This window comes from Desmodus rotundus, chromosome 5, assembly GCF_022682495.2.
Source record: "Desmodus rotundus isolate HL8 chromosome 5, HLdesRot8A.1, whole genome shotgun sequence".
NCBI classification, from domain to species: domain Eukaryota; kingdom Metazoa; phylum Chordata; class Mammalia; order Chiroptera; family Phyllostomidae; genus Desmodus; species Desmodus rotundus.
The window spans coordinates 35,696,319-35,723,694 of record NC_071391.1 but is presented as its reverse complement, the minus strand read 5'-3'; the positions used below and the strand labels follow the sequence as shown (position 1 = coordinate 35,723,694).

At 36.4% G+C, this 27,376-nt stretch overlaps 1 protein-coding gene across 1 annotated transcript in view; it reads left to right on the top strand.

Annotated features, from left to right (window-relative positions):
- Positions 1 to 289: 289 nt before the first annotated feature.
- PDE3B (phosphodiesterase 3B) overlaps positions 290 to 27,376 on the top strand; it is a 153,449-nt gene continuing 126,362 nt past the window's right edge. Inside the window, exon 1 of the mRNA XM_024558827.4 lies at positions 290 to 1,587. Coding sequence (XP_024414595.3) covers positions 613 to 1,587 — 975 coding nt within the window. The 5' untranslated portion in view covers positions 290 to 612. The remainder of the gene's footprint in view (positions 1,588 to 27,376) is intronic.

Below are 27,376 nucleotides of genomic sequence, written 5' to 3'. Positions count from 1 at the left end.
CTAGGCAGGGTGTCTATGACTTACCCTCAAAGGGAACTTGCGTGCCGGGGGTCCCAGCATGGTGGGCCTGCCCCCTTCTATCCGAAGGGGACACCCCACCTGTCTCTCCTAGCCCTGGCCGCATCCCTCTTGCGGCCCACTGAAGCGTCCGGGTCCCTGGTCGGCGTCGGCAGCCGGCAGCCGGGCCGGCGAGAGGCAGCAGGACGGGCCGCGGGCGCGCGCGGGCGGCGGGCGGGGCGCGCGCCCGGCGGGGCAGCCGCGGGGGAGGAGCGCCCGCCTGCCGCTCGCGCGCCCAACGGACCAGACTGGGGCCGCGAGGTAACTGTTGCAGCCCGCGGGAGTTGGGAGGCACCTAAGAGTCTCCGGTCCCGAGAGGTGCCTGAGGGAAAAGGAGAAGCCCCTTCCGCCCCTTTCCACAGCCAGTATGTCGCGGACCCCGCAGCTCCTCCGCCCGCGCGGTGGAGACCCCGGGCCGCGGCGGCGGGCGCAGCCCTGACGCGCTACGGAGCCGGAGGGCGCCCGCAGCGCAGGGGCAGGGGCTGAGGGAGCGCCGGTGGCCGCAGAGGTCCGAGCTGGGCGTGCTGAGCCCCCGCGGCCACCCCCGTCCCGGCCATGAGGAGGGACGAGCGAGACGCCAAAGCCATGCGGTACCCGCAGCCGCCGGACGGGGCCGGCTTCCCCCCTGAGAGTCTGAGGAACGGCTACGTGAAGAGCTGCGTGAGCCCCTTGCGGCAGGACCCTCCGCGCGGCTTCTTCTTCCACCTCTGCCGCTTCTGCAACGTGGAGCTGCTGCTGCCGCCGGCCTCCCCCCAGCAGCCGCGGCGCCGCTCCCCCTTCTCCCGGGCGCGCCTCGCGCTGGGCGCCCTAGCCGTCTTTGTCCTCGCCCTGCTGCTCGGCTCGGGGGCCGAGAGCTGGGCTGCCCGGGCTGCCCGGCTGTGGACCCTGCTGCGCGTCTGCTCGCTCAGCCTCAGCCCGCTCTTCAGCATCGCCTGTGCCTTCTTCTTCCTCACCTGCTTCCTGACCCGCGCCAAGCGGGGCGCCAGCGCGGGCCGGAGCGGCAGCGGCTGCTGGTGGCTGCTGGCGCTGCCCGCCAGCTGTTACCTGGGGGACTTCTTGGTGTGGCAGTGGTGGTCTTGGACTTGCGGGGACAGAGACGCGGGGGCTGCGGCCCCGCACACGCCCCCGGCGGCGGCGGGCAGGTTGTTCTTGGTGCTGAGCTGTGTGGGCTTGCTGACGCTCGCGCACCGGGTGAGGCTGCGGCACGGCGTCCTGGTGCTGCTCTTCTCCAGCTCGGTCTGGTGGGTCGCCGCCACGAGCCTCGGGTCGCTGCCCTCGGCCCTGCGGCCGCTGCTGGCCTGCCTGGTCGGGGGCGCTGGCTGCCTCTTGGCCCTGGGGTTGGATAACTTCTTTCAAATCAGGGAAGCGCCTCATCATCCTCCGTCGTCCGGTGCGGGGGAAGAAAAAGTGCCTGTGATTAGACCCCGCAGGAGGTCCAGCTGCGTGTCGTTCGGGGAAACTTCGGCCGGTTACTATGGAAGTTGCAAAATGTTCAGGAGACCTTCGTTGCCTTGCATTTCCAGAGAACAGGTACGTTAGCAGAAAGCGAGGTTTGCTGAGGAAGTGAGTGCGGTTTTACCGCTTCGGTTCCTTACTTGAATTTGCCTGTTTGAAAGCATGCTGACTTCCAGGGTGGGGGAAAAAAGTTTTATCTGGAAAGAATTCCTAAAATACAGGAAGCTTTTTAGAAATACAGAAGTACCTTTTGTGAAATAGCAGACTAATTATATTGCACTTTTAAAAGAGTGTTTATGTAATAGACGAGTTCTCAGAAGAATGAGTGATGTGCGGTTTCATAGATTGACTACTCCCACTTTGGCATACCCTGATGTACATCTTTTTTGTGCCGTTCATCTGTTGCAATGGTGATATCTTCTCAAAGATAACATACAGCCATTAGAATAAATGCATTTTAAGCAGTGTGGTCTTACTGTTTTTGGCATTTGAGAGGAAGAATTTGAGATCTTGTAAACATGGATGAGCTTTGGAACTGAGACTTGTTTGTTTAGATGAAAGGACTGTTGGAAGTAATTTTTAAGAAATCCCTACCCCAAATTCCAGCACTATAGGCTAATATAATCTTTTACAGACTGACGCATGGTAGTGTATATCTGTTGCATAATGAGAATGTTGTAACAATTTAACCTTTAAACTTATGTCTGGAAAGATGCCAAAAGCACTTCCAGTTTTTTTTTTTCTGTAGTTTTACATGGTTTTGTTTTTTAAAAGGAATTGAAACCGTCATCAGGGAAGGAGCCTCTATCTTTATATAGTCTTGGGAAATCTTACCTGTTCTACATCACCAGGAAACTCATCAAGTGTAGCTACTATTAACTGAGCATTTACTAAGTGCAAAATGCTTTACATATGTTTTCTTAAATCCTCATAAGAACCCGGTATGATGGGTGACACTACCTCAATTTAGAGATGAGCAATATGAGTTTTTTAGCAATTACCCAACTTCTCACATCTAGTAAGTGGCAGTGCTGGGATTGAACCTAGATTTTTCAGTTTTCAATATTGTGTTTTAAGCAACTAAAAGGATTAGTGTAGAGGTTTTATGTATGAGGAGGAGTTTATACCATTGGTTTTCAGACTGTAGTGATAGGTTTTACACTGGGATCCAGTATATTTAAAAACTGTCTTATTCTTACTACATTTGATACTCTCCTCTCTTCAAAATAATTGACAAACTACTACATTGATTTTATGACATGTTTAACAGTAACTCTGTAGTGTTCCAGTGAGACTACACTTTGCTTCTTGAACAGTGTTTTCAGAAGCCGCTTTTGTGGTCTGTAGTTATTTGGCTAAATACTTGAAAAAATTGTTCAAAAAATGCTATGTCTTTTGTTTTCTCTTTTTACTGCCAGTGATAATAGTGCTTTGGAAAGTGCGTATCAGAAGAAAAATTGTTATGAGGTTAAGTGTAGAGCAAAGTAATTGTCAGCTGTTTTCTTAGGGTGGCATAGCTTTTAACCGTTGACTATAAATGAAGAGACTGCATTTTTTTTAACACTGGAAAAATGTTTTAGAGTAGCCTCATCACATTTGTAGGTAATTTTCCTAAATTCACACCATTACAGTTTAACGTATTTTAAATGTAATCTATTAGTGTAGTCAACTGTGGCTGTTCTGTTGTAAATTGAAGATTCCTGGTTTTCTTAATCCTAGTCTGGTGCTTTTTCCATCACAGCAACCTTTTTCAACCTTTACCTTAGTGTACTGTTATTCCATTTATTATTTGTATTAGAAGAAAATACAATTTGTGCTTTTAAAAATGGAATATCATCTTATTGCAGAAAACTCTTATTCATATTCCACTATGAAATAGGACCATTTTGGGGGTCTTAAATATATACTAATAGCGTAAGGGTTCATACATTGTTACTTAATCTTCAGTGTTATAAAGTAATACTATTTTGTAAAAACTAGTACATATTCTTAACAAAGATTGTACTAAGATTTTTTACTTATACTTGTTTCTGAGGTTTAAGAGTGGGTCTCTGGTTTTGTTTGCATGTATATTATATTAAAGAAATGAAGATGAAACCAGTGCTTTTATGGAAGTAGATCAAGAGACTTTCTAATTTTCCAAGTGCCTAATTTTGTATATGACAAGTGTAAAGTCACTTCACTGTTTCAGAAAGTAAGGGGAGACAGATATTGAGTAGAACCTGATAGAGGGGGAAATGCCCTGGATTCACAGGCAGAGGATAGAGAGTAAGGTCTTGGTTCTGCTGTGTAATCTTGGAAAAATCAGTGAATTTCTGAGTCTCAGTATCCTGTGAAATCAGAGATCCCAATAGATGAATTCTATAATACCTTCCAATTCTAAATTCATTTCTTTTGGTTAGTTTATACTTTTTGTAAGGTACAAATAAAAGTATAAACAAAATATCACAAATTAGTAGTTTTTGAAGTTTTACTTAACTGTTGAATGTTGGTACTGCTAACCGATATTTTCCAAGGCGTAATGGTTGGAAAAGATGAGCAAATATTGTGTATTTTTTGAATAGAGAATTTTAGAAGTTATATGTGGGTTCATTTTTGGATTGACAACAAAACTATTATACTTTTATTTCCTTAAACATTTTATAAACATCTTTGAAAAACAATTAAAACTCATGTCAATCTAAATATTTTAAATTGAGAGTAGATTTAAAATACTTTTAACTTTTGGGATGTTATGTTAGGTACCATGTTGAAAAGTAATGGCATATGTTTGTAAAACATTTGATTTTCATAATTAGATTTATAGTAGTTGATGTAAATGCTATATATATATATATATGTCAGTTCTTAACTAAGTTTTTTTTTATATCATTGCTAAGCATTTAGAGATTTGAAGTTTAAGTCTAGTTATTGCTGACTGTGTTCTGCCTTGGTGGGTTAATGGAAAGAAGCACTTAAGTTTGTAGTATAGTTGCCAAGAGTCAGCTGAAACTAATAGGAAGTTACAAAAGAAATCAATTGTCTACATAGATGGCTTTGACCAGAATTTAACAAATCACATTTCTAAGCCATTTTATTTGTATATTCTATAATGAAGTATTCAGCCAGATCATTTTGTTTGTGATAGACTAGATAAATAAGAGGTTTTGAAAGTCTAAAGTTAGTATGTGAGATATTTTTCTATACCTAAAATGCTAAGTGCTTTCTAAATGGTTAGGTAAATATTTTAAAATTCTGTGGCCTTAAAGCCCATAAATATTATATAAAGTGTTAATTTTATTTGAAAAAGGTGTACACATGTAGTATGAAGGTGTCTAAAAATGATTTTAAAGTTTTCAGTGATTATTTAGCCCCTTAAGGAATTTGCGAGACATACCTCACTATGAATTTAAGACAACTGTTTATTTTGTGGGTTCAGTGAATGTTTCATTCTAATTTCATGTTAATATTTTATGGTAAAATATCAGCCTTTGTAATATTTTTAATGATGTATTTATATATATTGTATGTACTCTGCCATTAGAATTATTGTTCAAAAACACAGATTTGATCAAATCACTTGCTCTGTTTTTAAAACCTCTTATGGTTTTTCATTGTCCATAGGATAAAGTGGACAATGATCTTGAAACTTGCTTGCAAAGTCCTTTATAACCTGCTCTTAGTATTTTTGTTTGTTTTGTGTTTTTAATAAGCCATTTTGGACTTATGGAACACTCCGTCCCTGCATCCATCTGTGGCTCTAGCTATTTGTGGACTGCTTATTGTTACTGACTTTCTTTTGCTTTTACCATTCACAGTTTGAAATCTCCTTTAAGGAACAAATTAGATTAAGAAGTCTTTAGACAGTATGATGAGTATACTCTAATTGAGTATATTTGGGTATACTCAAATTAATATATAAACTGAGAGCAAAACTCCAATGTAGCAGGGTTGACCATATTTAAAAATAAGGTGACAAATCATGTGATGTGTGATAGAAGATTTTCATTATATCTCATGAAATAGTAACATCTCCATAGTTTATGTTTTCTCACACTGAGTGGAAAGTAAATAGCGCCAACCATGAATAAAACTATACAGTTTACTTTCATTGTCCTCAGACTTTTTATCCTTCTCAGTGGCAGGCCTTTATCTGATTCTCTTTTTTCTTTTCCCTTGCAATTACCAAGTCAGCCTATTTCCCTAGCACATTCTCCTTTCTTCCTATACTCCAAACAAAACAAGAAGAATCTGTACTTGCTGAACACATTTATTTTAACCTAAATATGTTTATATAGATACTGAAGAGAGAGATTTGGAGTTTATCTAATAGAAATCTGCTTATTTTATAGACAGGAAAGAAATTAATTCCAGAGAAATAAAAATATTGTCTTTAGGTTATTCTGTGAGATATTTAGGATACAGGTACTAAAACCAAGTTATGTCCTTACTCCTAGTCCACCTATACTTTCCATAAGAGCATAAATACCTACAGTCATGGTTTTCCAAGGCTGTAAATTAATTTTGCCAATTATCTGATAAATGACATCTCTGGTTCAAGGAATTGGTGGGTAAAGATGGAACAGAGAGGGGAAAGTGAGAGAGGTAGGAGGGACTCATGAAATCACAAGTTTATAAATGACCTTGAAGAAAAACTTGCTCCCCGATGTAGTTATTTCAGGGTGACTTGTCAGGATGCAGCTGGTGTCAAGCTCAAGTGCCTTCAGAGGCAAGCCACATAACATATTTATGTCATATGCTGAGGAAGGAGGGGAGGGTAAGAAGAATGAAAGTCAGCTGACTATTGCCTTCTTTGCCTAAAAACATTCAATTTAAACAAAACAAACTGAACAACTGTGTTAGCCAAGCAAAACTTTAGGAGACCTGTGTTCTGTCTGTGGGTAGTTTCTGACAGTTTATAATATTGGGTTGGTGTATATTTTATTATTTAAAAGCTGATCCATACTTATTTGATTATTAAAAGCCTGTTCTTAGAACTTGGGGCAGAGGAGTGTATTCTCCACTGTCTTTTTCTTTTATGACCTAGCACTTTTATTCCTATATTGATTTACCTTAAGAAGTTTTTCATCTTTGTAGATTTTCCCTCCTTCATCATCTAGAATACATTGCTTGGCTACTTCTTCCTTACATTTCATATAACATGTATTCAGCATATTTTAAATTTATTCAGTTAGCATTTAAATTTTAAATGAGAAATTTCAAACATAAAAGACTGTACATATGTTTATTTTATATGGCTTAAGGAAGAAAATAAAGGAAAAAAGAGTCATGTACTCACTACCCATTTCCTTTGAAGTTCCCTGTACAACCCTATTTTACATCCCTTTCTCTCTGCCTCAGAGGGAACACATCTGTTCTGATTTTTTTTTTTTTGCTATTCATTTCTGTGCTTGGTTTTTAAATAAATATAACCCTCCACAAATGCATTCCTAAATAATCTAAATAATTTGTTGTTAGTATTGCCTGCTTTGAACTTTCATAGAATATAGTATATGAATCCTTATGTAACGTTGTTTCTTAACTTTGCTGAGATTTATCCATGTTGATGTGGATAATTGTAGTTCGTTTTTCAGTGCTGTATAGTATTTGATTGTATGAGCATAGTAAAATTTATCTATTCCACTGTTCATGGACCCTTAGGTGATTTGCTATTTTGTGAAATGGTACTATGAAAATTCTTGTAACTGTTTTCTGGTGCATGTGTGCATCCAAAAGTAGAATTGCTGAGTTGCAAGGTATGTTCATGTTTAACTTTATACTGTGTTTTGTAGTCAGAATACTATCTCTCCAAAGATGTCCCTGTTCTAATCCCAGGAATTTGTGAATGTTACCTAACTTGGCAAAGGGGACTTTGCATGTGGGATTTTTAAGGACCTTAAGATGGAGAGATTATCCAGAATTATCTGAGTTACCCCATAAGGGTCCTTAAAATGTGGAAGAGGGAGACAGAAGAGGTCAGAAATAGAGATGTGACAATGGAAGTAACAAAGGGTTGGAGTAACAAAATGTGAGAAAGACTCAATTTACCTTTGGCTGTGACAGTGGAAGAAGGAGGCCAGGAACCAGGGAAAGCAGGCAGCCTCTAGACTCTAGAACAGGCAAGGAAACTGGTTTTGCTCTAGAGCTCCCAGAAATAACAAAGCCCTGCTAGCACCTTGATTTTAGTCCAGTGAGACCTATAAAGTCAGACTTCTGACCCACAGAACTGTCAGATAATAAATTTGTGTTGTTTTATGTCTCTGAGTTTGTGGTAATTTGTAACTGGAAAGTATTAATTTGCATTAACTGCTATAATAGTTTGCATGGACTACTGTAATAAAGTACTACAAAGTGGGTGGCTTAAAAAACAGAAATTTATTGTCTCAAATTTCTGGAGCCTAAAAGTCCAAGATCAAGGTGTCCCCAAGATTGGTTCTTTCCGAGGATTGTGAAGGAGAACCTGTTTTATGCCTGTCTCCTAGCTTCTGTGGTTTGCTGGCAATTTCTGGCATTTTTTTGGCTTATAGATATGTCATCCCTATCTTTGCCTTCCTCTTGACATGGCAGTCTCAGTATGTCTCTTCACAGTTCTTCCCTCTCTCTGCTGGTCTTTGTGTCCTTAATGACCAAATTTTAATTTAATTACTTCTGTAAAGACCCTGTTTCCAAATAAAGTCACATATCCAGGTACATATCTTTTTGGAGGACACAGTTCAACCCATACATGTAACAATAAAAACTAGGACACTATAGAAAGTTGAGTTGTTTTTCAAGATCGTTGAAAAACATTTATACTTTTGCTAGCAGTGAATAAGAACACCTTTGATTCTTGTTTACCGACTTTCATTTTTGTTAGGTTGATATTTCTTTGTGAATTTAATTGGAATTTCTTAATTACTACTAAGCCAGTATTTTTTGTTATGGACTACATTTATTATTCAGGGATTACCTGTTCATGTCTTTTGCCCTTTTAAAAATTGGGTGGTTTTTTTTCCTTAATAATTCATGTGTTCTTTATATATTCTGGGTGTTAATCTTTTATTGGTTATTCGGGTTGCAAATACTTTCTCCCAGTTTTTATGGTATATTTTGATAACTGAGATTCTTCATTTTAATGTCAAATTTACTATTCTTTTCCTTTAATTTTCCTTTAAGACTCTTTGTGTCTTGTTTATACAACCTTTCCCTGTTAGAAGTCATAAAATATACTCCTATATTGTCATTTTAAAGTTTAAAAATTTTGCCTTTCAAATGTTTTTTATTGACTTAGAATTGATTTATAGGTATGAGGTGATATAATCTAGTCTCCTTTTTTATCTATATGTATATCCACTGATGTCAACATAATTTATTGAAAAGTTTATTCTCCATTTATCAGCATGCATCTGTCATATATCAAGTTTCAATATATGTATGAACTATATATGGGCTCTCATGTTTCATTGGTTAGTTTATATACCCTATGTTAATACAACACTATCTTAATTATAATAGCTTTATAACACTTAGTATTAAGTAAGTCCCCTCATCTTGTTATTGTTCTTCAATAGTGTGTTGGTTATTTTTGGACCTTTGCTTTTCAATATATATTGGAGAATAAGTTTGTCAATTTCCACAAGAAATCTTGTTGGGATTTTGATTGACATTGCATTACATTTTTTGAACAATATAGAGTGAATTTGCTTTTGATTGAAAACTTTAAGTTTTATTTTTCTAGGAATTTAATGTAATTTTTCAAGTTTATTTCCTTAGTGCATAATATCTCTTTATTATCTCTTTAATGTGTTTTGCATCTGCTTTTAAGTCTACTTTTTCATTCCTAATATCATTATACTTTTTTCTTTGTTTTTAAATCGACCTTGCTAAAAGTTTGTTTTCAATCTTTTCAGAAAATGGGCTCTTTATATTGGTACTTGTTTGCTATTTTTTACATTAGCTCTTACCTTTATTTTTTTTATTTCTTTGAGTTCATTTTCTTGTTCTTTTTCTAACTTAGTAATTGAGATGTTAATTTATTTTGAGCTCTTTCACTGTATGCATTTAAGATTATATACTTATTCCTAAATACGGCTTTAGTTGAATATCAAATTTTTATGTGTAGTACTGTTATTGTTCAGTCTTCAGCATTTTCTAATTTTTGTTTTGATTTCTCTTTTGACTAATGAATTATTTTGAAAAATTTTTTCAAAATTTATAATTATTTGCATGTTTTCTAGTTATGTTATTGTTGTTGATTGTTGATTTAATTGCCTTGTGAACAAGGAGGATGGCCTGGCATGTGATCAGTTTTCATAAATGTTTTTATGTTCTTGAAATTAATATGTATTCCTAATTGTTAGATAGAATGTTTGTTAGCTGTCTGGTAGATAAAGGTTGTCCTTGTCAGAGCTTCTGTGTCCTCATTGATTTATCTTCTTGAGCCATCAGTGACTGGAGAGAGTATTAAAAATCTCAGTTTCCTGGTGAATTTGTCAGTCCCCTACCCCCATAGTTTGCAGTTTGCTTCTCTTGTTTGAAGGTAAGTGCATGGAGAATAGAATTTTTCAAATTGGATGGAACTACTTATCAAAGGAACAACAAAAAGCATATGTGAGAAACAGCACATTCCAAATATCTAAAGAGTCATTGTAGGCAAGTAATAAAAAATTAGTTTGTTAGAGTTAACATGTATTCACAAATTCCCTTTTATATATTCCAGGCCCTGGAGATACTAAGACAACAAGTGCAGGGTCTGCATTGCAAGGAGATCACACACTAATGGAGAGAGAAAATGTAAATATATAGCAGAAGTATATATAGCAGAAGTATAAATAAGGTATCATTGGAGCATTTTGGAAGGAACAGCTAACCCTTTCCAGAATGAGAGTCAGAAAGCCTTCAAAAAATAACATTTGAGCTTTAATCTTCAATGAAAGCTTTTTACTGATATAAAACAAAAAATGAATTTAAAAATTTTACTTCTGTGACCTTAAAAAGAAGTTTTCAAAGTTATCCTGGCATAATCTTTACCTTACCTTAAATATGTATGTAGGTAAATACTTCTTATCAACCAGCATACTGAAAAGTCTTGAAAAACATGGAGCCAAATCAAGCAAACTGTTCACCTTCAGTCACCAGTCAATACTAACAAACAAAAAAGATGCTTAAATTCTCTACCAGAAGGTAGGAGAGCGTAAAGGGGGATAAATGATAATGGAAGGAGATGTGGGGCGATGAACACACAATACAATATACAGATGATGTATTATGGAACTGTACCCTTGAAACCTATATAATTTTATTAACCAATGTCACTCCAATAAATTCAATACATAAATTAATTAATAAGAAATGTCAATATCAGTGGTAAAAAAATAGGCAATAAAGAAATGTAACCCAGGATCAGAAAGGAGGGATTATTATTGTAAGATGTAATAATTAACAAGTTCTCACTATGTGCTAGTCTCAACAACCCTGTGAAGTAAGTAATAGGATCCTGTTTTGCAGCTGGGAACTAAGGCAGAGGGGTGAATTGACTAGCTCCAAATCACTTAGCTAGTACACAGAAAATTCCATAATACACTAAGTGCCACTTCCCCTTACATAACGAGCCCCTAAGAATGCTTCCAATTGAAACAATTGAAAGGAATCATTGAGTAAGGAAACTGATACTCAAAAAGAAATGAAAATCGTATAGGGAAGGAACATTTTTTTCTTTGTCCTTTTTAGGTTTTTTTGGCTGATCTAGTAATTAAATTGACATAAAACAGATTAACAGGGGAAAACCAAATTTAATTTATAGATATAGGAGCCCCATAGAAATATGAGACTCAGAAGTGACCAAATCAGGAATCTTTTATACCTATGAGACAAAGAAACAATGAAGAATAATTGATAAGATAAAGGGGTTTGGGCTTGGGTTAATAAATTAGTGAAGTAATAAGGTTTGTTTATACAACCTTCTTGTCTCTAAATTCCCTATCTCTGGTGATAAGGATGCTTTTGCCCTCCTGGTATAGGGAAAGGTACTTTTCACATAGGAGATTTATCTCCTGTTTTCAGCAGAGGATGAAAGAGGGTCAGAGTGTCCTTGCATTGGCTATTTCTCAAATACCTTTAATTCAAAATAGTATGCCACAGTGGCATATTTTTTGGGTGGCATATTCTGCTCTCTTTTAGTAGGAATTCTAAGAGGTAAGCAAGTAAAATAAAACCAGTTTTCACTTGAAGAGTTTCTAACCATCCTTAGCAACCTTGAACATTTGCTTCTGTGAGGTATGACTAGACTCAAGAGATAAAAACCTAGGGTCTGTCCAAAGTCAGCAATCTAATAGGAAACCTCTGCATAAAGCCAAAGCCACAAAATGCTACTCCCTCAGTGTAAGGGCAAATGAGAAATAAAGATGGCCATGGAGATGGCATGCCTGTCTTGACCTTGGCACAAGGGTGCTGGGGGAGGGATAAAATAAATTTCTCCTGGGAATATATAACCACAAGAGGTCCCTCATATAGTTTTCTTTTTTATTGTAGTAAAATATACATAACATAAAACTTAACATTTCAACCATTTTTAAGTATACAGTTTGGTGGTGGTAAGTATATTGATATTATTGTGCAACCATCACCACCATCTATCTCTAGAAATTTATCTTCTTAAACTGAAACTCTACACCCATTAAATAATAACTCTTAATTGTCCCTTCCCCCAACCCCTGGGTACCATCATTCTGCTGTTTTTATGAATTTGACTGTAAATACGTCATATAAGTGGAATTATACAGCATTTATTAATATTTTTTTGCGACTGAATTATTTCACTTAGTATAATCATTATTGGAATTTTGATGGGAATTGCATTGAATCCATAGATTGCTTTGAGTAGTATTGACATCTTAACAATAGTAAGTCTTACAGTCCATTAACATGGGATGTCTTTCTATTTGTGTTTCAATTTTTTCAGAAACGTTTTGTAGCTTTTAGTGTACAAGTCTTTCACCTCTTTTGTTAAATTTATTCCTAAGTATTCTTTTTTTAGAAATAACTTTTAAGAAGATTTTATTTATTTATTTTTAGAGAGAGGGGAAAGGAGGGAGAAAGAGAGGGAGAGAAACATCAATGTGACCTGGAGTTGAACCAGTAACTTAGAGGTTTGTAGGCCTATACTTAATCCACTGAGCCATTCACACCAGAGCCCTAAGTATTCTTTTGATGAAATTGTAAATGGAGTTGTTTCTTAATTTCATTTTAATTGTTCATTGTTAGTGTGTAGAAATGTTACTGGTTTATGTGTTGATTTTATATTCGGAAGCTTTCCTGAATTTGTTTATTCTAACCTTTTTTTGTGTGTGGAATCTTTAGAGTCCTCATTTAGCTAAAGGAGTTTTCTCTTTTTTTTTGTTGTATTTTTTCCATTGCCATTTATCCCCCTTATACCCTCTTCTACATCCACTCACCTCCTTCCCCTCTGCACTCACCACACTGTTGTCCATGTCCATGAGTCCCTTTTTGCTTGGTCCCTCCATCCCGTAGCCTCCCACCCCTGAGTCCAGAACTGTCAGCCTGTTCTCTATGAATCTGTCTCTATTTTGCTTGTTAGTTTAGTTTATGCATTAGATTCCACATATAAGTGAAATCCTGTGGTAGTTGTCTTTCTCTGACTGGCTTATTTCACTTAGCATAATGTTCTCCAGGTCCATGCATGCTGTCATCCATAAAGGTTTGTTCTTTTTTATGGCTGGGTAGTGTTCCATTGTGTAAATATCCCATAGTTGTTTAATTGTGCTGCTTCTAAATCTTGACTGTTGTAAAAATAAAAAAAAGGTTTTATTAAGACTTTTTGTTTTAAAGAGCAGTTTAAAACAAAATTGAGAGGAAGGTACAGAGGTTTTCTATATATACTTAACCCCTACACTGGCATAGCTTCATCCATTGTCAATATCTCCCACCAGAATGTTACATTTGTTACAATTGATTAAACTACAGTGATATGTCATAATCACCCCAAATTCATAGTTTATATATTTTTTTACTATTGGCATTATACACTGTCTGGCTTTGGACAAAAAGATGACATGTATCCATTGTTATGGAAAATGCAAAGTATTTTTACTTCCCTAAAAATCCTGGTTTTCATCCCTTCCCCTATCCCTACCACTGGCAACCACTAATGTTTTCACTGTCCTCATAGTTTTGACTTTTCCATAGTGTCATAGGTTAGGAATCATAAGAGTACTTATTTAGTTTTGTTAACTCTAGATTAATGTAATGTTCTACATAATGTGGACTGAGAAATCTTGAAATTGTAGGTTGTTCCCAGGTGACCATGAGAAGTAAATTCAAATTTTCTAAGGCTTCATATAATTTCCACAGATAAAATCCCAAGGAAATTGAGCAGTGCATTGTCAGAAATGCACAAAACATGAAGAGAAACAAGGCATTAAAAAATAAACCTGCAGAAAAAGTATACAGACTTCCAGCCAAGATGGAGGTGTAGGTGGTTACGCTTTGTCTCCTCCCATAACCAAAAGGACAACAAATTTAAAAACAAAAAATAACCAGGACTGCCAGAAAACTGAACTGTATGGCAGTCTGATAACCAAGGAGTTAAAGAAGAAACATTCATCCACACCAGTAGGAGGGATGGAGATAGGCAGCCATGGTGGAGAGGACTCACTGCAAGATGGCAGCTGGAAGACTGGGGTGGGCAGGGTGGCTAGTAGACCGGGCAGTTCCAATTTGTGTGTGGATAAACTGGAAGGAACAACTGGGGAGTGAGACAGACCGTGCAAACCCAGGGTTCCAATGTGGGGAAATACAGCCTCAAAACCTGTGACTGAAAAAAACCTGAGGGGGTTGAGGTGGCAGGAGAAACTCCCTGCCTCACAGGAAAGTTCATTGGAGAGACCCACAGGGTCCTATAACATACACAAACCCACCCACCTGGAAATCAGCACCAAAAGGGCCCAATTTGCTTGTGGGTAGCGGAGGAAGTGACTGAAAGCCAGCTCAGAGCTGAGCAAGTGGCATTGTTCCCTCTGAGACCCCTCCACAACATACAGTGCCACAACGCAGCAATGTGGGTAGCACTGCCCTGGTGAATACCTAAGGCTCTGCCCCTTACTATGTAACAGGTGCACCAAGACAAAAGCATGGCCCAAACGAAAGAATAGATCAAAGCTCCAGAAAAAAAAGTACTAAGCAATAAAGAGATAGCTAACCTATCAGATGCAGAGTTAAAAAACACTGGTAATCAAGATGCTCAGCGATGGTTGAGTATGGTCAAAAAATAGAGAAAAAAGTGAAAGCTATGAAAAATGAAATAAAGGAAAATGTACAGGGAACCAACAATGAAGGAAGGGAAACTGGAACTCAAATCAATGGTTTGGAGGAGAAGGAAGAAATAAACATTCAACCAGAACAGAATGAAGGAACAAGAATTCCAAAAAAAGAGGAGAGGCATAGAAACCTCTGGGACAACTTTAAACATTATAACATCAGAATCATAGGGGTGCCAAAGGAGAAGAGGAAGACCAAGAAATTGAAAACTTATTTGAAAAAATAATGAAGGAAAACTTCCCCTAATCTATGGCAAAGGAAATAAGACTTCCAGGAAGTCCACGAAGCTCAGAGAGTCCCAAAGAAGTTGGACCCAAGGAAGCACACATCAAGGCACATTATAATTACATTATACAAGATTATAGATGAGAGAATCTTAAAAGCACCAAGAGAAAAACAGTTACCTACAAAGGAATTCCCATGAGACTATTAGCTGATTTCTCAAAAGAAACCTTGCAGGCAAGAAGGGGCTGGAAAGAAGAATTCAAAGTTATGAAAGACAAGGACCTACATCCAAGATTACTCTATCCAGCAAAGCTATCATTTAGAATGGAAGGGCAGATAAAGTGCTTCCCAGATAAGGTCAAATTAAAGGAGTTCATCATCACCAAGCCCTTATTACGCGGAATGTTAAAGGGACTTACCTAAGAAGAAGAAGAAGACAAAAAATACGAATACTAAAATGACAACAAACTCACAACTATTAACAACTGAACCTAAAAAGTAAAACAAAAACAAACTAAGGAAACAACTAGAACAGGAACAGATTCACAGAAATAGAGATCACAGGGAGGGTTTTCAGTGGGGAGGGGATAGGGAGAGAATGGGGGAAAAGGTTCACAGAATAAGAAGCATAAATGGTAGGTACAAAATAGACAAGGGGAGGTTAAGAATAGTATAGGAAATGGTGAAGCCAAAGAATGAAATTACATGTCTGACCCATGGACATGAACTAGATCGGGAAATAATGATGGAAGCAGGGGAGCACACGGCAGAGGGGAATAAACGGGAGAAAAAATGAAACAACAGTAATAGCATAATAAAATGTATTCAAAAATAAAAATAAGTAAAGATATTCTTACCTAGTTAAAAAAAAGTATATAGAAAGAAAAACATACAAAGGGTTTAGAGGTTGGAACTATCATATACCAAATATAAAAAAATGTTTACTATGATTAAAGAAATAAAATAGAAGCTTGTGAAAATGATTGGGGAACTGAAGAACAAAAGGACAATCATGTAGATTTGAAAAATAGAACAACTAAAGATGAAAAATACAACCACAAATTAAAAACTGATGCACAGCCCTGCCCACATAGGTCAGTTTGTTGGGGTTGTTGTCACATGGGGCACCTGTGAGAGGCAACTGATGGATGTCTCTCTCTTGCATCAATGTTCTCTTCCCTCTCTTTTTCCCTCTGGTCCCTACTCTCTAAATATAAATAAAATCATTAAAAATGATGTACATATTAAATAGCAGTTGAGAGAGAGAATTTGTGAACTAGAAGACAGATTCAAAGAAATTGTCTACAATGTTTTGCAGAGGAAAATAAAGATGGAAATAAAGAAAGACTAAAAACAGAAAATAGGAAGATGGAATGTCGATTAAACACAGATTTAATTGAAATTCCAAAAGGAGATAATAAAATGGACAACAGGTAATATGAGAGTAGATAATGGCTGAAAAATAGAATTTTATAGAATTGATAATAAACAACTACTGATCTTCAGAAAGCCCATCAAATCCCAAGCAGAATAAATGAAGTCTACTCCTAGACAAATCATTGCAAAATGCAGAACCTGCACAGAAGTGCTAAAAGAAGTCATAGAGAAAAGAGAAATTACCTACAAAAAAATGAATGACAATTATACTGGAAGGTTACTTAGTAATAGCAATAGTGGATTTCAGAAAGTAGTAGAATGTCATCCTTCATGTGCTGAGGGAAAAGAAACTAGAAATCAGTGCCCTGCAAAACTATCTTTCTAAAAAGAGAATTAAAAGTATTTCAGACCAGCAAAAATTGAGTTTTTTACTACCAAAAGTACATATACTTCAGACAGAAGGAAGAACTGAAATTAAGAAGGAAAGCTAATAGTAAATATATGCCATATTTTTTGGACTATAAGATGCACTCCCCCTCAAGTCTGGGAGGAAATGGGGGTGCATCTTATAGTCCAAATGTAGCTTACATTTACATTTGTGGAATAATATTTATGTTATTAAATATTTTACCACATTTTTTCTTCAACATTTTTTTTCCTATTTTAAAAACCTCTAAAACCTAGGTGTGTCTTATGGTCTGAAAAATATGGTAGGTAAAATTAAGCAACCATTATGTTAGAAAATATCACTAATGGTGTTTAATTTATGAGGGGAGAATGAGCTAGAACTAAAATACTAGAAAACAGCATTCATGGTGGAAGGAAAAGTGGAAAGAGAGGTATGGAGATTTTCATATGAAGAAAGGTATGAAGATATTTCAGCTGTGGTTGTCTGAAAGTTTAGTGTTGTCATTGGCTAACAAGGAATATGGGGAAAGGATCAAGTTTGGGAGAAATGATAAAAAGTTTGGTTTCCTTGATTAATGCATGTTATTTTCTTGTGTGTGTTTGCTCTCCAAATGGGATGTAAGATCCCTGAGACCAAGGATCAAATATTTCTGTTTTGTACTTCTTATAATACATATTTTAGAATTCATAATGTACATCTATTACTGTATTTATTTTTGGGGTTGTTACTCATAACAGTTCCATGTTAACCTTGAAAGAACAATAGTTGGAGATGAGTCTTAATTTCCTATCTTTGGTATTCTCATTAACAATAAGTCATGTTGCACAATGATGAAGCCAGACTGCTTAAGTGTCACTTCTGCCACTTGTAGGATACTGGGCAAGTTCTTTAACTTCTCTGCACCTCAATTTCCCCAGGTGTAAACTGGGAGTAATAAGAGCATCTCTCTCCCTGTTATGAGATGTTGTGAGGATTAAATGAGTTAATAACCTGTGAAATTCTTGGAACAGAGTCTGGCATCATTCTCAAGCTCTTAATAGGTTGTTGTTGGTATTATTATTAATAGTTAAAATTTTCATTTTCAGACTACTTGGTAGTACATACCAAATTACTCTAAAATCAATAATAAGGTTAAAAGAACTTTAGATCTTTTAAACGAGCTCTTTTTATTGCTCCAGTACTTCTCTTACAACCTGTATCAGATTAAAAAAACTGCATATGGGATTATATGAGGGAAATTCAGCAGTTGTATTAGGACAACAAAGAAAAGCTACCAGTGATGCTTTTAAAAGTGATTAAAAGGTGTTATTGGGATTTCTTATGTATTAATGTTTCAGAGTTGAAGGTAAAGAACCTTTGGTCTGCCAGACAAGAATTTGTCAGCTACTGCAACCATAGTTTACTGTTCCTTAAACTTTTTGTTTTATTTTGTCACTTTGGAGTGGAGTAGAGTGCAAACTGGAGCTTCAAACAAATGCCATAACCATAATTCTTGCTTCATAGTTCACTGTCTGCTAAGCATGTCGACACTATGTGGCCCCACTCCAGGGATGGTAAGGGGAGATAAGAGATAAGGGAACAGAAGGCAGAGAAACTGTATGTGAAAAAGTGACTATTTCATCTTTCTTACTTCAGTCAGCATTAGGCACCACACTGACTGCTCCATCTGTTAAGGCTTCGTTCTACTTTTTAAAGTTTTTCCGAAGAGCTTCTAGTACTTAAATGGTAATGGTTTAAAGCAGACAAAAAGTAATAATGGCTATGAATTTTTACAAATGTCTGGGGAAATATTTTTCTGAAATATGTAGGAGAATAGCACCTACATACACATTAGTGAACACCAATATTTATCATTATATGAATCTTTGTAGTGTTTGCTTTTGTTATAAAAGTAAGCACCATATAGAATTAACTTTAATATCTGAAAATTTAATTGCTCAGCAAACATTGCTAAGGTGTTCTTGGAACTATGAGAGTGATGAAGAAGAATCATGGAAGACATTGCCTTTCAACATGAAAATAGAAAAAGCCATTTTTAATCCCAACACCCTTTACACAACAAGTATTTTAAGGTGTTAATGTCCTACAGTTTTGCAACTGTAGTTTTCTTTTTATTTTTTGCCAAATTAAGAATTTATTGGCTTCCAAAGCTTATTTCTTGGAACACCACTCATAGGGTTTGTATAAAGTATACTGTGTAAAAACTTACTTTATTTGCAAGAATAACTCACAGTTTGTAGCAGACCTGGCTATAGACACACACTTACAACATAGTAATCATTCATTTAGCGCCTACTAAGGGCAAGAAATTAATGATATGGGAGATTAAAACATACCTTGCCATCAAGAAACTTGGAATCTAGTACAAAAAAAGAGGGCCATAAAGGAGGTATAAACAAAATACAGAGAAGGGTTAAGGAAAGACTGGTGCTGTGTCAGTGAGGGCCCTGCAGAAAATAGACGATTCACTCAAATGGGTAAACTTGGAGAGTTGAGTGAAGGGGGACTTTACAAAAGAGTAGGAAGAATTTAGGGAAGCAACATGGGATGATAAAGTGTCCAGTGAGCAACAATAGGTAGTAGATGTATAAGGGCAGAGAGGTGGAGTTACTCTCAAGACTCAGAAGGTAGCTGTATAGAGGTCCATTTGACAGAAGCATTGGCCTCTGGTAGAGGGACATTGCTAAGAAGAGGTAATTTTAGGTGTGAGTCGGGGGGATTAAATACCCCAGGCTCATTCACTCTCTTCCTGTCTTTAAAAGTCTCCTGTCAGTGTCTTCCATTGGCTGAATCCACCTAGAATATAGGACAAAAGAGAGTGTTGATGATACAGTCTATTCAGGACAGTCTCCTGGGGGAGCACAGTACAGAGTAGAGAAGAGTGGAAAGTGGATCTGGAGGGGCAAGTAAAATATACCCAGCACGATTGGCTTTTTAAAGACACAGAAGATAGCAATCTCTGCAGAGTTGGAGGAATGGCTGTTTAGGAAGGGAAAAATCAAGTAAACAGAGATAGAGAAGTATTGAAATAATGTGTTCAGAAAAGGAAATTATTTCTGTTTGGAGTGTGTGCTGAACAAAGAAAAATAATAGGCCATAAAAATGAAAAGCTAAATTGGCATTTGCAGAGATGTGCTCATCTTTACACTACTTATCCTCTTATTTATTGTCTTACATTATATCATGGCTTTATAAATGCATGAACATCAATACTGCCTTCATTATTAGGTAGAAGACACTGGGTCAAGTTCTTTGTATTATCATGGCTATCTGAGTGATTTGTACATATTATAGAAAGAGAAGGAGTAATTTAGAGAGTGAGGCTTACAGTTAAGAATATAGGCTCTGGAATTGGGCTATTTTGTGTTTGAACTCACTTCCTAGCTTGATGACCTTGGCGAATTACCTAATCAGTTTTCTTATTTATAAAACAGGCAGTCAAACTAACTTTATCATAGTTGTGAGGAGTAAATGAATGATTCATATAAAGTACTTAGCCCAGAGCCCAGCAGGCATGTGAATAATGTTACCTATTTTTATAAAAATTGCAGTTAGGATATAGCTGTCTTCCAAACCTCATCTGACAGCCTGCCGTGTGAAATAGGTATTAAACTTCCTATTTTTGTGAGAACTTTTGGGGTCAGAACTAAGACTAATATTCGTAAATAATAGGTTTTGGATTAAAATGAAAAAGTCTTTCGATCATTTAAAAATCAGAACTTGAATCAGAACTGGTTAGTTTGTTAGAATGATTTGCATGCCAAGAAAAGTGTTCAAGAAAAGACTAGGGATGTTTAAAAGTATATGCATGTATCAGGTTAATAAAAACTAGACAAAATCTTCAGGATACCTTCCAACTATAACTTTATTCTCTAAATCTGTGAAAATGGAAGTGCTGGATAGAACTTGTTTGATTTCTTCTCTGTTTGTTCCTCATGGTAAGGTCGATTCCTCCCCTTCCCACAATGATCAAGTTTAAATGGAATCCCTCTTTATTTAACATTATTTATTGGTCACAATCAAATGTTCCAGGTTTTGTTCTAGGTATTATGATTAGTACTGGGAATAAGACACATAAGATTTTTGATCTAATGAAGCTTTAAAAAAATTCTAGCACCTGTAAACTGAAAATAAAAACAGTGAAATAACTTCAGGTAGTTCTAAGTACTGTGATGCATGAAGAAAGTAAAACAATATGGGATGAAGGGATCTTAGGGTCTGGTTGATGGAAGTAGTGCTTTTAGGGTAACCAAGGAAAGCTTGGAAGAGGGGAATTTTTAACTGACACGTGAATGTTGTGAAGGAGCTGATCACGTAAGACCCGGGGGAAGAACATTCTAGACAGAAGTACTAGCAAAGGCAAAGTCCTGTGGTGGGAGAGTTAGAAAGCTTTCGGAGTTAGAAAGCCAGCTGGGTGGCCTCTCCTTAGGAGAGGTAAGAAGAGCATGGATCACACAGTGCCTAGTGGACCATGTTAACGCATTTCATTCTTATTGATTTTAATGGGAAGCCATGAGGCATTTTCTTCCATTTTTTTTCTATGTATAGATTTTTTTCTTCCATCATTTGTTGTAAAAACGCTCCTTCATTGAATGGCGTGGGAACCTTTGTCAAAAATCAGTTTGCTATATGTATGTGGATCTATTTCTGATTCTCTCTTCTGTCCCATTAATCAGTGTACCTTTCCCTTTGTCAATACAACAATGCCTTCATTACTGTAAAATTGTATGAGTGTTCTAACTTTTTCTTTTTTTTCAAAATAGTTTTACCTTTCCATGTAGATTTTAGAATCAGCTTGTTTAAATTTACAAAAATAGCCCTGCCTGGTGTGGCTCAGTGGTTGAGTGCCAGCCTATGAATCAAAGGGTTGCCAATTTGATTCCCGGTCTAGAGCACATGCCTGGGTTGTGGGCCAGGTCCCCAGTAGGGGGCTTGTGAGAGGCAGCCACACATTGATTGATGTTTCTCTCCCTGTCTTTATCCCTCTCTTCCCCTCTCAAAAATAAATAAATAAAATATTTAAAAGAATAAATTTACAAAACTATTTGGCTAGTATTTTGATCATAATTGCTTTAAACCTGTAGAATCAGGAATGCAGATTGGTGTAGCTACTGTGGAAAGCAGTATGGAGTTATCTCAAAAAATTAAAAATGGAACTGCCTTATGATCCAGTTGTTCCAGTCTGGAATATATCCAAAGCCAAAAACACTAATTCTTAAGAATATATGCACCTCTCTCTTCATTGCAGCCTTATTTACAATAGGTAAGATTTGGAAGCAGCCCAAGTGCCCATCAGTAAATGAGTGGATAAAAAAGCTGTGGTACATTTACACAATGGAAATTACTATTACTTGGTCATTAAGAAAGAAGGAAATCTTACCTTTTGTGACTGTGGATAGACCTGGAGAGTATTATACTACGTAAAATAAGTCAGAGAAAGAAAATACCATGTGATTTCACTTATATGTGGAATCTAATGAACAGGATAAACAAACAAAACACCCTATAGAATCAATTTTGGTAGAATTGACATTTTTTATTATGTTATTCTTCCAGTCCATGAACATGCAATATTTCTTCATTTACTTAGCTCTTCTTTGATTTTCTTCATCAGTGTTTTGCAATTTTCATCACACAAATGCTGTATACCTTTTGTTAGATTTACATAATAAATATTTAATTTTTTAGAACTATTACAAGTGATTTTTTTTTAGATTTTGGTTTCTAATTTATCATTGCTAGTATATAGAAATATGATTGTTTTATGTGTATGACCTTGTTAAATTTACATATTATTTTTTTTGTATGAGAAGCTTGGACAATCTGTATTTTTAAAAATTCCTTCTCATTATAGAAAATTGAAAAAAGTTATGAAAAGTAGAAAAAAACTCTCCCATAATTCTACCATTTGAGACAATCAAGCTACATTTGGTGTATATATACATATATGTATATGTATATGTAATGAATATATTTATTTTTAAGTATATTTTATAGATTATGCTATTGCAGTTGTCTCAATTTTTTTCTCCCCTTTATCCCCCTTCTGCCCTGCACCCCCCACCCTCCAGCATTCACCCCCCCTTAGTTCATGTCCATGGGTTGTACATATAAGTTCTTTGGCTTCTGTATTTCCTATACTATTCTTAATCTACCCCTGTCTATTTTATGCCTACCAATTCTGCTTCTTCTTCCCTGTACCTTTCCGCCCTCATTATTCCCCTCCCCCTTTCCATTGATAACCCTTCATGTGATCTCCATTTCTGTGATTCTGTTCCTATTCTAGTTGTTCGCTTAGTTTTTTAGGTTCAGTTGTTAATAGTTGTGAGTTTGTTGTCATTTTATTGCTCATAGTTTTTGATCTTCCTCTATTTCTTAGATAAGTCCGTTTAACATTTCATATAATAAGGGCTTGGTGATGAGGAATTCCTTTAACTTGACCTTATTTGGGAAGCACTTTATCTGCCCTTCCATTCTAAATGATAGCTTTGCTGGATAGAGTAATCTTGGATGTAGGTCCTTGTCTTTCATGCTTTGAATACTTCTTTCCAGCCCCTTCTTGCCTGCAAGGTTTCTTTTGAGAAATCAGCTAATAGTCTTATGGGAACTCCTTTGTAGGTAACTGTCTTCTTTTCTCTTGCTACTTTTAAGATTCTCTCCTTATCTTTCATCTTGGGTGACTTAATTATTATGTGCCTTGGTCTAATTTCTTGGGACTTGCTGGGCTTCCTGGACTTCCTGGAAGTCTATTTCCTTTACCAGATTGGGGAAGTTTTCCTTCATTATTTTTTCAAATAAGTTTTCAATTTCTTGGTCTTCCTCTTCTCCTTCTGGCACCCCTATGATTCAGATGTTGGAGTGCTTAAAGTTGTCCTGAAGGTTCCTAAGCCTCTCCTCATTTTTTTGAATACTTGTTTCTTCATTGTGTTTGGATGTTTATTTCTTCCTTTTGTTCCAAATTATTGATTTGAGCCCCAGTTTCCTTCCCTCACTGTTGGTTCCCTGTATATTTTGCTGTACTTCACTTTGTGTAGCCTTCATTTCTCCCTTCATTTTGTGACCAAGCTCTTATATTTGTTAAATTATTTACCTAATTGAGGTCATGTGGAACTGAACAGATGAATACATTTTTGCTTTTTGGTTTAATGTCTGACATAAACATTTCCCCATATTACCAAAAACTCTTCATAAACATTTAAAATATGTGAATAACATTTTCTTTTGAATGCACCATAATTAGCTTATCCAGTCTCCCATTCTGAAGCATTTCAGTTGTTGCCAACTGCTTTGTTATTGTAAATAGTACTGCATTTAGCATCTCTGTGCATGGTTCTTTTTTCACTGTTTTTAGGCTAGAAGGCTTGACTGACATGAATATTTTTGAGCATTTCACATGCATTCCCAAAACACTTTTCAAAAAGGTTATACGACTTACAAGTCCACCAGCAATGAGTTTCCTTTTATTCTACCTCATCAGCACTGCATAATCCTGTTTTTAAGAAAATGACTAATTTTAGAGATATTATTACTTAAATTGTTGCCTATTTTTATTTGCTTGCCATTTTATTCACCATTGCAACAACAACAACAAAAAATAAGGTACCTAGGAATAAAGTTAACCAAGGAGGTAAAAGACCTGTACTTGGAAAACTATAAGTCATTGAAAAAAGAAATAGAAGACCCAAACAAATGGAAGTATATGCATATACCATGTTCATGAATTGGAAGAATTAACATCACTAAAATGTCCATACTGCCCAAAACAATGGATAGATTCAGTGCAATTCCTATTAAAATACCACTGGCAAATTTCACAGATCTAGAACAAACATTCCAAAAATTTATATGGAACCCAAAAGACCCTGAATAGCCTCAGCAGTCTTGAAAAAGAACAAAGTTGGAGGTATTACAATATCAGATACCAAACTATATGAATATTTTCTATAGATTCCTTGAGATTTTCCTATGTAAACAGTACTGTTGTCTGTACTGCTGTCCCTGAAGAGGGACAGTTTTATTTCTTCCGTTGCTAGTACTTTGGTACCATGCTGAGTAGGAGTAGTGAGAGTCAACATTTTTTCCTTGTTCCCAATCTAGCAGGAAAGCATTCAGTCTTTTCCCTATTAAATATGATGTTGGTTGTAGCTTTCATGTAGATGTTCTTTATGAGGTTAGGAAAGTTCCTCTGTAAGTGGTGAGAGTTCATTGTTGTCAAATGCTTTGTCTGTATCAAGTGATATCATATGTGTCTTTTCTTTAGACTATTAACGTGGTGGATTACATTGATTGATTTTTGAATATTGAATGAGTTTTGCAGTGCAGGGATAAGTTGAAATTGGTTGTAGAAAATATTCTTCTTACATATTGTTGGATTCCATTTCTTAATGTTTTGTTGAGGATTTTTGTGTGTGTGTTCATGAGGGACATAGGTCTGTAGTTGCTGCACTGTTTTGTCTGATTTTAGTGTCGGTAATGGTGGCCTCCAAATGATTTGGGAAGTGTATCTTGTACTTTCAGAAGAGAATATGCAAAATTGGCTTTATTTATTCTTTAAATGTTTGATAGAATTTGCTAGTGATACCCTCTGGGACAAGAAAAATTTTTTTCTCTGTGGAAATTTTAAAAGTATATATTTAATTTATTTTTATTTATTTTTACAAGATTTTATTTATTTTTAGAGAGAGACGAAGGCAGAGAGAGAGGGAGAGAAACATCGATGTGAGAAACAATGATCGGCCACCTCTTACATACCCCAACCTGGGGACCTGACATGTGCCCTGACTGGGAATCCAATCTGCAACCCCTCAGTATGCAGGACAATGCTCAATTCACTGAGCCATGAAAGTCAGGGCAATTTATTCAATAATTATAGGATCATAATTCAAGGGATCTGTTTAGTCATTAGTGAGCTTTGGTAGTTTGTAATTTTCAAAGAATTGGTCCATTTCATCTGAGTTGTCTAAATGTATATGTAAAGTGTTGTTTGTAGTGTTCTTTTTTTATTCTTTCAATATCTGTGGGGTCTACAGTGATATCTGTCTTTAATTCCCAGTATTGATAAATTGTCTTCTCTTTTTTTCTCCCGTCAGTCTTATTAGAAGTTTATCAATTTTTAAAAAATATTACCAAAGAACCAGCTTTGGTTCCATTAATTTTTTCTACTGTTTTTCTGTTGTCACTTTCATTGATGTCTGATGTTATCATTATTACTTTTTCTGCTTGATTTAAAAATATTTTGTTCTTTTTCTAGTTTCTTATGGTAGAAGCTTAGACTATTGATTTTAGATTTTTCTTCTTTTCTAAAATAAGCATTTAGTGTTTTACCTTTCCCTCTAAGCATACCCTATCTGCATGCTGGAAATTTTGATATGTTGTATTTTAATTTTTATTTGGTTCAAATGATTTTCTAATTTCCCTTTAAACCATAGCTTAGTTAGAAGTTGTATAATTTCTAAGTGTTTGGAGTTTTTCTGTTATCTTTTTGTTACTGATTTCTAGTCTAATTTCATTATGGTTAGAAAGCATACTTTATAGGATTTCAATTCTCTACATATCTTTGTTGCACATGTGTGTTATTTTCTCTGCTGTATTTATCCTGGAGGAACTTGTTAAGTTGAAGGGTATGTCTGTCTTCAATTTTGTGAGATGATACCAAATTGTCTTTCAAAGTTTGAAAATAATTGTACTAATCCATTGCCACCTGCCCTCGACCTGAACTGGATATGGATGTATTAAAACCTACCCACACCTACTATATGTTTGATTTACTTGTAATCTTTTTATTTAACTTTATTGACTTTAAACTTTTCTAGTCTTGGAAGATAGCTAACCACCAAGGGAACATTTTTCTTATCTTTCAAGAATTGAGGTTGTATATATAATCCCCAGTAATTTAGGGTTATCAAATTAAGCAAACTGAGGCTGAAATCTCAAATAGGTTTTGGTTACCATCCTAAATGACTTGAAGTTTCTCACTGGTCATGGATTTTTGACTGTGAAGCAGGACCTAGGCCTGCATGTAGCCAGAGTGATTCTGTGCTACAGGTGGACATGGTAAGCCCTTTTACAGTTGCTGAAATAAGTTTGTACCCTAGGTATGAGATTAGATTTTCACCTGGATTTTCTTCTAGCCTACATGATTTGATCAAATATTTTAGTTTGATAAAGGTAGGAGAAATTCTGTACCCATACTAAGTTTATACCTAACTGCTTCCACCAGTCTTTTCATTGCCATGTCAAATTGTTTCTTTTTAAACATTCTTTCTATCTGACAGGGATATAAGTCTTCCATTTGAATTCTACAGACCTCTCATACCTCTCTCTGATTCTGTATTCTCAACACTTAAGTGCTAATGACAAAGTTAATTCCATTTTTAAAGAAAGACTGATTATGGGCACCTGCTGTATTTTATAACCTTCCTACTATATGGTATATAACTTAGTGATGAAGCTATAAAGAAAATAATGTCAGTGATTAGTAGAAGTTGTTTAGGCCTGGAATTAATTTGAGGTTATTGAAACAGTGGTCAGTTTTTAAGATATAGAAGGAAGATTTTCTTT